Consider the following 10,171-nt stretch of genomic DNA (forward strand, 5'->3'; position numbering starts at 1 on the left):
TGTGTGTGTGTGTGTTTGTGTGTGTGTGTATAAGCATTTATACACACATATAAAATATCTATATGGAGATATATAAAAAGACGTATATGTATATACACACAGACATATATGCACACACACACATATATATAAAAATATATATCAGGCAATGTTGTTTACAGATATATATGTATATAAAAAGAGGTATCGCTATATCTCTATCAGGCTGTATATCTTATCTACAGCTATTTAATTATTTAATATATATATATCTATTTGGCTATATCAGGGCTGCAATTCAAAGCTGCAGTAGGGAGGTCTGGTGTAAATTGCATTAGAAATTGTTTAGCATTAGAAATTGTTTAATAATAGGGCAGCAGGAAACACCCTGGCTATGCTGTTCCTCTGTAAGCAGCTATTTTTGCTGACAAAGCTGTTGTGCCTGCAGAGGGAAGGAGAAATGTTCCCTGCAGCGATGGAGACGTGCTGGCTTGCAAGGAAACCTGAGGTGTGGTTACCTCTTTGGAAAAAGTGAATTTCTCTCCAGCTCACCTCTGCCAACCCTTTGTGTGGTGATTTGAAACAAGGTGGTGTTTGGCTTGGTAAAACAAGGTTAATGAGCTGTTATGGACGAGGTGTGGCTTTATTTGAAGGTTTAACTCCTGATCTTTCTGTGGACACAAGGATGAACTTGCTTTTTGCGTTGCTCCCAGAGGTAAAGGGAGGAAACCCTCACCGTCTAACCCAACATGTCTCAAGGGCTTTTCTTGGGGAAGCCTTGCCATTTTACTCTTCCAATCCCACACCAGATCTTCCAATCACCCAATGCTCACCTGGTCTCCAATCCCATAACTGAGTCATCCCACCAGTCTGCACTGGAAACGGCCCTAAATCCGATTGTGGGTGCTATAGGTGCTGTGTTATGGAAAAATTAGTCTTTATAGAGGTGCTTTGGTGACTCATCTTTTAATCCAGCTCCCGTTCAAAGCGGTAGCTGCAGTGCAGGTGACATGCGAGCATGTTGCCATCTCCTTTGCTCCTGCAGCTGTCTAGTGGCTGAGTACCAAGGTTTTTCCTGTGCCAAAGAGCACAGAAACTTTTATGGTGAAATTAACATCGTTAATTTCAGAGTGCATGTGCCTCAATTGTAGGAGCCTATGGGTCTATCACCCATAGACCCCCCCATGGCTCACTTGTAGCTCTTCTACCCCACAGGCATCGACATCCTGAAGCTGGTGGCAGCCCAGGTGGGGAGCCAGTGGAAGGACATCTACCAGTTCCTGTGCAACGCCAGCGAGCGCGAGGTAGCGGCGTTCTCCAACGGCTACGCGGCCGACCACGAGCGCGCCTACGCCGCCTTGCAGCACTGGACCATCCGCGGGCCCGAGGCCAGCCTGGCCCAGCTCATCAGCGCCCTCCGGCAGCACCGCCGCAATGACGTGGTGGAGAAGATCCGAGGCCTGATGGAGGACACCACGCCGGTAACGACACGGGTTGGGCTTCACGGGCTCTTGTCTGATGTGGTGCATGTCTTGTCTGGCTGTGGTGAGCGTGTGAGTGTATGGGACATGGCTGTGGCCTCGAGCTTAGCTGATAGTCAGGTAGCTGGACTCCATCTCCCCCAGCAGCTCCTCAGGGACTTACATTTAAGCTTTACATTGCTTTTGAGCAAAGCTTTGCCAAAGTTTGCTCAAAACTTTCTCAAAGTTTTGACAAGCTCCTGAGTCATGCATGTTGTGGTTTGCATGTGTCTTTGAAGGTCACCAGGATGACCTGGTAATTGAGCCTTCATGTTGAGGATGTGGAGGAAAAAGCACCCTCCTTTAAACTTGCTCTTAAACGCTATAACTAAATGCCCAGGATTTTGTGAGAAAGGCCAAGCTTCCTTGATCACTAAATGTTGCTCTTGTGGAATAGCGAGTTAGTTCCTCTGAGGTCACGACTGATGGCTTGAGGGAGTCCATACGTGCTCGCCTCCATAGTTGTTGCCCTTCTTTGGCAACTGTGGCATTAAAAAAACCTGTCTCATATTTTGGGAGAATAAATTAAGTTGCTGCAGAATATCCTGCATTACAGTCTCGGGCAGGTGTAAGTCGTTGGGAGGTGCCTTGGTGACCTTTGCAGTTTGTTTTGGCCACCCCTGCCTTACCTGTCAGTGTGCTTTTGGGTTTTGGGCTCTGACAATTCAATGGTCTTCTGGGAGTGTTCATAGAGGTGGTGGATGGGGCTTCTTCTGAACATGGAAGCCAATGAGACAACACATGGGTAGAAGTGAGGGCAGTTGAGGGAGGGCTCTTCCCCCTAAACCGGTTGGTGACCCAGACCCAAAGGGGCACAGATGGGTGCCTGCAAACCTCTCTGGGTGCTTGGTGGAGGCCAGGCAAGGTGGACCTTCGTGTATAGCAAAGCTGGTGGAGGAGAGCGTTTGTTGGTGCAGGGAGTTCCCAAATCCTGTTTTGACCATCCCAAACCTTCCCCTACATAGAAGGACCCCTATATAGAGTCCTAATGACTGCATTTAGTGTATGAACATCTTGGTCCTTTGGAACCATAGGGTGAAATCACAGGTTTTCATGTGTTAGCAGGAGTCCTGGGCTTGTGTATTTGAGAAGCACTAAGTCAGGTGAATGCCAAAGATTGCCCCCTGTGTCCTGCCCAAATTTTGGATAGGTTTGTTTACCAGCTGCCCAATTGCTCCTGCTCATACTCCATTGCTGTTTTCTTCCTTCCAGCTCCTGGTAATTTAGCAGCGTGTAGCTTTCTCATTTCCTACCATGATCCAAGATATTTATTTTTTTTTATATCAAAGATGGAAAAAAATAAATGAATTTAAAAGCCTGAGTCAAAGCTATGGTTAGGAAGAGAGTGCCCCCTTTCCTCAGCAGCGCTCAGGCTCTGAAATCCAACTATTTACGACCCACAATAGGAATAGAGGAATTAAAAGGAGCCTCTGGAGCGTATGGTACATGGCAGGAATGTTTTCCTCCAGGTAGGGAATGGCTCTGCTGAAGGCTCACCCGCTTTCTTAGCCAGGGAAGATTATGGTGGTTCTGCCTCGTGCTGAATGAATTTAGGTTAAAACGAGATTAGCCCTCTGAATAGCTTTGCTAGGGGCTTTTTTTGCAGCTGATCCAGAAAACTCAGCGAGGACAGCAGCTGTGGGAAGGGTTTTTGGGGAGGTTTTTTTGGGGTGCATTAAATCTTTCCCCTTGCCAGGCAGTGGCGTGCAAGACTGGATGCTGTTTAGCAAGCACAGACACACTCCAAATTAGTGGTGCTGACAACAACAGAAAAAGAAGATAGAGGGAAGAAAAAGGGAGAGGTTTTTCACTGGTATCCCAGCAAAATGCAATTCTGCATTTTGGGGTTAAAAGCAGCAAAGTTCAGTGCAGCGCAGGCACTGGGTAATGGGATTTTTTTGGGGTGCATAACAGTATTTTGCAGACACCAAGGGGTGTCTGTGCTTGCCCAAGCTGGCCTGGGGCGTTGCTGGCACGGCTAGCCGCATTTGCTGCTGTAAGTGTCCTACCATGAGCAGTGGTTTAAGCTCTTATCTTTTTATTTATGGCTCTGCTGGCCTCGGCTCGGATATTTCAGGGAATGGATGGAGGGGAAGCGAATGGCCTTGCTCAGGGCATTCAGCAGCACAGCCTCGGCAAAGCTTAAAAAAATATATATATTATTGGAGATGTTGAAAATGGAGGTGGGGGAGGCTGCAGCCCTGAGCCCAACGAGATTTAGGTCCATGGCTAATTGCATGCTGCAGATTATCCCGTGAATCAGCAGATATGTCAGGGCTGGGGCTGGTGTGAGGTTAAGCCGTGGGTTTTTTCGGGGATGCCAGAGGAGAAAAGGATGTGAAAGCGGCTCTGTGTCCAGGCACGTGGCTGTGGCAGCCCCTTTTGGCTCCTTTCCTTCCTCTTTTGCTGGTCAAAACCCTTGGTGGAGGTCAATAGCCTGGAGCAGTGCTCCCCAAATCCAGCCCATGACAGCTCCTGCCCATCCCCTTCATTTCCTCTTTTGGCAGAGCAGAACTGGGCTGGGCCCAGTAATTAATTAGCGATGAGTTTTGTGTTTTGAGTTTTTTTAATTGAGGTTTCCTTGCTGTGGTAGCCACATCTCCTTGATCTGCCTATTTGCAGTACATTGGGCTCAGGAGCATAGGATGAAACTAGAAGATGGTGGGGTGAGAACAAGCCAGACTTGACACTGACTTAGCCTGTAGTTGAGCTTGGAAACTTCATCACAGCCCCATCTACTTCATCATGGTTTGAGTTGAAAAAGTAGATGGGCAAATCCATAGAAAGGAAAAACCACCGGGAAGCTCTCATGGAGACACCATGTCCTGTTTGGAGAAGCACTTGGCCTATGAGTGGCTGTGGCTGGTGGGAAAGAGCTGCTTCCTCTGTGGATGGCTGCTCTTGGCGTCTAAACCCTCCCCAAACCTGGTGTTGCCTGCCCTGGGTCTGATGAGACTTGACTTGAGTAGCGTTTCTCCATGGTCACCTTGTGCTGAAGGATGCCAGCTCCACCACAGAGGTGGTGCTGAGCGCTCTCCTGAACCCTGGTCAGTGAGGTGAAGGACATGGAGAAGACATTCAGGCTTTCCCAGCCCAGGGTACTGAGCACCCTCGTGCCCTTCCCATCCTGGTGAAGGACTTGTCTCCTGCTCTGCAGCACCTGCACCCCATTGCTGCATCTCTCTGCCATCTCGGTGAGACCTCATGGTCTGGCCAATGGTGTCTCACCTTCCAAGGTCTGGCCTGGCCTGAAGGTGGACCCCCAAACACCACGTGCACCATGAAGCCACTTATCGGAATCTTCCCTACGCCCGTGGGGACCATAGTGAGAGCCTACTCCACTGACACCACCCTGCATCCACAGCATCGCCCACGCAGGGCTGCTGCCCAGCCCACCCTGCTTTGTGTGCCGGGGTTTCTCCCACCACATCCCCTATGGAGGTGTAGCAGAAGTGGGAATAGGGCTGGTGTCAGCTGGGTGTCATCTTTGAGCAGGGAATATGGGAAACAAGCGGCCTCAGTCCTAAATTTATCCCCAGTGCCGAGAAGGTGTGCGGCCATCCTCAGCTGAGTTTGCTCCTTCTGAACCCGGCTTCCTGCCAAATTGTCTCATTATTTTATTTTATTTTTTTTTTTTTGGTAAATCAGCAGTTTGTGTTGGGGCAAGAAAACCCAACCCAAACATGGCTGCACAAAGCTGATGCAGCAGCAAACCTGCCACCGGCTTCAATTACTGCCTGGTTGCTGCGGGAGGAATTACAGGAAAGCAGTGCCCAAGGGAGGGGTTTTTTAATGCCCACGGCTGCTCCCTCCTGACATTATCACAGCAGCTGCAGTCTCTGTTTGTCTGGGTTGAGTTTTTATTGCGGTGCAGTAAAACAGAGGCAGAAAATGGGACCAACCAGTTCAAACAGAGCTGTTGAGAGCAGCTGTGAAAAGAAAACAAAGCCAAGCCTGTGTCGTCTTTCTTCTGCACCCATCCCCTTCTGTCCCCTTTTAGGAAGGACCTTCAGACACCCTCAGTGGCTCAGGGCATCCTCTCAGGCGCATTGGGATCCAGGAGGATGTCGGTGCTTGAGCCGCAGCCTGAAGGGAGCTTTTAGGATTTTTTTTCTGGCATTGCAAGCCTCTTGCTGCAGTGCTGAAGAAAAAAAGAAATCATAAATTGGCGGAGCGCCCCAGTACGACGGAGCGGTCGCGGGAGGCTGCCGATGCGTCAGAGCGGTGCCTTGGGTCTGTCACGCTGGTCCGTGTCTAATGCTGCCGTGTGTCTGTCTGTGCAGGTGCAGATGCAGCCGCAGTGGCAAGCGCAGGACCCCGGCAATGAGGACGGAAAGGTGAGAAACGGTGCCTCTGGAAAGGCAAAAAGCAATCAGAGCAGTTTGGTTTTGTCCTTTTTCTTTTCTCCAGCCAGAGCTGGGTTTCGCTCAAGCACCGCTGTCCTCAAAAATAGGAACGGCCAAGGTGGTTTCAAGCAATGAGTCACGGGCTGTGCGCACTCTTGTTTTTACACCTTTCCCACAGGCTTCACCTCGCAGCAACCTTTTGCTTCCCTGGCTTTTCAAAACCCCCCTTCCCACTCGCTTTCTTCCCGCAGTTTAAATATTAACACACATCCGAGCATCCTGTTGACTTTGTCGTTCAGCTATTTGGAAAGCTTTGGGCTCCCGGGACACCTACAGTCAAATAACCTCGGGTGATTTCGGTGGTTTTTTCCTTTCCTAGCGTGCTTTAGCAGCTGTTTAATTAAACTCCAAATGACTTGCACGCTTCTGGGAAGGGTTTTTCCCCTCTGCTGGGAAGGCAGAGCCAGGGCTGCTGGCTGCTCCCTGCCCTTCCTTGTAATTGGCTCCTTGGCCATCCAGCCCCTGTTTAGAAATGGGGAGTTGGGTTTGTGGCTGGATATTAAATGGACGAGTTGTGCATGGGGGGAAAAAACTAACCCCTAAAGCCTGTTTGTTGTTTTTTAAAGGGGAAATTGGAGCATGCTGCAATTTGGCAAGCGGCCAGTCGCTGTTCTGCTCCTTCCCTTGCTTTTCCCCTGTTAATGGCAACGGGCTGATGCTCGTCGATGAGCTGTATTGGAAAGGGAGTTTCAGAGGAGAAGGCAGATTCCTTTAATTAAAAATTAAAGCTGACTTTTATTTTTAACATGCCTATTGCGTAACTATGCTGAGCTAGAACAAATCCTCCCCTGTTTGTTTTCAATGAGGGAGGAAAAAAAAAACCCCTTTCTATTCTACCAGGAGCTGGCTTCAGCATTAATTTAATGTGAACTAATGGGCATCTCGGCAGACATGTGATTTGTGGGTGGTGAATTCCTCGACACAGATGAGGAATGCACAGGCACATCCATGCCGGCACGGAGGTGGCTCAGCGGCTCCCTTTCCCACAGCCTTTAATCCGAATTTTGCATTTTAATCCCTGGGTAGCAGACTAAAGGGTGTTAGCAGGAGTAGCCTGGTCTTCCCTCTGCAGGAGGAGAAAACAGGGTTGGGAAATGCTGTAGGGAGAGTGGGTTGGACATGGATGGGGCTTGCAGTTCCACTCTGTGACAAGGATGCAGGGTTTGGGAAGAAGTTAAATATTAGGTAGTCCTTTAAGCAACCTCCCTGGGGGGACCTGGTGCCCTTCGCAGGTGCCCAAGCTGCTGGCCAGGAATGTGGGGATGCTGCCCTGAGCCTCTTGTCCCTGTGGGGAATGGAAACCAGAAATGCTCTGTTTGAGGTTTGCACCCCGAGGAGGTGCTGAGAGATGCAGGAGGGTTGATAACGTTTGCTGCTGTGCAGGTAGGAAGGAGATGCAAGAAGAGACATGCATACAGTGTGTCCCAGCCCCTGTGGCTTTGGGATTGTGAAGCCAAATGCTTGTCCTTGGCTGACATCAGGGTGCAAAAAGCAAAGGCACTGGGGTGCTGCTGGGTCAGCGCCAGCCCCTGCTTGTCCTTCCTGGCCTTGGGCTCAGTCAGGTGGGGTGGATTTCTCCATCATGTATTAATGGGGTGCTCACAGGACCAGGGGCAAGATGGGGCAAACTAATTATTAACTCAAAATGTGTGCTGGTGTAGCTGGGAACAGGACCGTGCTCCAGTGGAGGTCCCTGAGGATGCCACAGCTCTCGCCCCACAGCCTCAGCAGCAGTGGGAGGCATGGAGCCAGGCTATGCCTTGCTTTGAGGGAACCATAGCTGTGAAGCAGGTTTTTGGGGGGACTTACCTGCTTGGATATTATCACCCTTATCCCCCAAGAGTGGCACTTCAGGCTTTAATAACCTGAAAATGAGAAGGAAAACAAAGTTAAAATGCTCTGCTGTGATTGCATGCCCCATCCCCGTGCTGCTGCTGCTCCTACCAAGAGTGCGGGTTGCATTTCCCTTCCTGTCTGGGAGCGCTGGGGTGCCAAATGCCAGCGCTGATGTCACCCTGGGTCACCTCTGGTGCCCATTCTGGGCCAGCAGGTCCCCTGGGAGGAGGAGGCCACCCGAATGCGGGGACTGCTGGGTAGAGTGTGTTGAAAGTTGGGTTGCAGATTGTTTTGTGTGTAAGCCCATTGCATAGCATCCTCCCAATTTGATTTTCCCTCTCTTTCTCCCCCTCAAAGCTGGAAGCTGACAGGCTGGCGCTGCCCATGAGCCCCAGCCCGCTCAGCCCCCCGCCCAACCCCAGCCCCAAGCCCCCCGAGGCAGCCGTCCTCACCGTGGAGCCCTCTCCTTCAGAGAAGAAATGCTTCTTCGTCGACGAAGCGGAGCCCCTCCTGCGGTGCGACTCGACCTCCAGCGGCTCCTCCGCGCTCAGCCGGACAGGCTCTTTTATTACCAAAGGTACCAAAATCAACCCAGAGGGGAGCAGAGGTGCTGTGATGTGCCCCCTGCACTCGGCACATGTGTCAGAGCTGCCCGACATTTTAAGAAAATAGCTGGGAAAACTGGCTTTCCAGGATACGCTTATCACATTCTCATTCCAGACCAGGATATCCTGTTAGCACAGATGATACAGATTTGAAAGGGGAAAACACCTTTAAAAGCTTTTAACTCTTTGAAGTGAAATTGTAGCATCCCTGGATGTTTGGGGCAGGGTTTCTCCTGACTTGTGGCCCATGGGTTGTTGCATGAGATGAAAACAGAAAAATGTCATTTAAAGACTGACTTATTTTTTTTTTCCACCCGTGGTCCTGCTTGCTGCAGTGTGTGGCTTGAGGTGTCAGTCACCATTGATTAACCCCCTTTTTTGAGGGGGTTTAATTTACTCCATTTAACTTTTGCTGCATTTAATCTTCTTCAACTTGTGATGAAGGTGAAACACTGAGCTCAATGTACCGAATTGATACTTGGGCGTGGAAATGAAGCTGACCCAACAAAAACAACTCAAAAGAGCAGAATTCAGCTTTTTTTGGCTCCTCTTCCTCTTCACTTTTCCACATTGGCCATTCAGCATTTATAAATGCTGTATTTGCTCTAGCGGGATCCTGCATTGGGTGCCTCAGCAGTGTTAGTTTCTCCGTCTCCCCTCCCCATCACCCTCCACCTTTTCCCTCAGTTCTTGATGTGTCCCTCTCCTGAGGTGGCACCAGGGATGGACCGAGGTCTTTGAGGAGAACAAGCCCGGAGGTTTCTCAAGTGGTTTCTTGATCACCTTCTTCTTTCCTCCTACAGAAAAGAAGGACACCGTCCTGCGCCAGGTGCGCTTGGACCCTTGCGACCTGCAGCCCATCTTTGACGACATGCTGCACATCCTCAACCCCGAGGAGCTCCACGTGATCGAGGAGATCCCACAGGCGGAAGACAAGCTGGACAGGCTATTTGAGATCGCCGGAGTCAAGAGCCAGGAAGCCAGCCAGACCCTCCTGGACTCTGTCTATAGCCACCTTCCTGACTTACTGTAGGCACCGGGTCACCACGCACTCTCCGAATATCTGCTAGAGCTAGCTTGGCACTCGTTAAGACGACCGACAATACGCGGGCAGGTTTTGTTGTAGAATATATGGCCAGTATTTTCGTTGAGGTGTCCTTGGTTTCCGGAGGGGGGGCGGTTTTGCCAGCGTTGCACCCCTCCACCTTAACTCTATCGCTCAGTCCAAGTCTTTGCACCCTCTGCCCCCTTCCCGAGCCTCTCTTCTCCTTGTTCTTGTTCCAATCAGATCAGTCGATGCACTTTAAGAAAAAAAAATGCAGTTAATGAACTAAAAGACCACAAATCTGGTGTAATTTAACACATCAAATCGGGGATTGCTCTGTAACCCACTTCTTCTGTCAAAGCTGATGCTCGGAGTGACCGTCTCCCACCACCTCCCTTCGCCTCGGAGCGGTAAGTGGCAAAAACACGCAAAAAAAACCCCAATCGTTGCTGGTTACCGTCTCTTAACGCAGCTAAGCTTCCCACCCGAGCTGACTTTTTATTTTCTAACGTACTATTGTATAGCGCATATCCATTGCTGAGATTTTACTAGCACGGTTATTTATTGTATGGTTCTCACCCGGACAATGCATCACGCTCCTATAAGCTAAAGCCAGAAGCGCTTTAAATGCAAAGAAAAGGGTCAGTCCCGCCAACCTTCGAGGGGATGAAAAAGGTCCTTTGCCTTCAGCCGAATGTAAGGAGTTTCTCTTGCCTTGCCGCTTGCGGGAACGGCAGGGCCCTGAAGGGAGCCGGTGCTGGACGTGGGGACGCGAAGGCG

General features: G+C 50.1%; 1 protein-coding gene across 1 annotated transcript; it reads left to right on the forward strand.

Annotated features, from left to right (window-relative positions):
- Window positions 1-1,178: 1,178 nt before the first annotated feature.
- LOC104544179 (tumor necrosis factor receptor superfamily member 21-like) lies at window positions 1,179-9,653 on the forward strand (the record flags this gene model as incomplete). Its single annotated transcript, XM_010188970.1, has 4 exons — window positions 1,179-1,460; window positions 5,783-5,836; window positions 8,099-8,318; window positions 9,150-9,653. Coding segments are annotated over 4 exons (786 nt in total), but the record flags the coding sequence as incomplete, so codon positions are not given.
- Between the last annotated feature and the right edge of the window lie 518 nt (window positions 9,654-10,171).

Source organism: Mesitornis unicolor, unplaced genomic scaffold (assembly GCF_000695765.1).
Source record: "Mesitornis unicolor isolate BGI_N332 unplaced genomic scaffold, ASM69576v1 scaffold45537, whole genome shotgun sequence".
NCBI classification, from domain to species: domain Eukaryota; kingdom Metazoa; phylum Chordata; class Aves; order Mesitornithiformes; family Mesitornithidae; genus Mesitornis; species Mesitornis unicolor.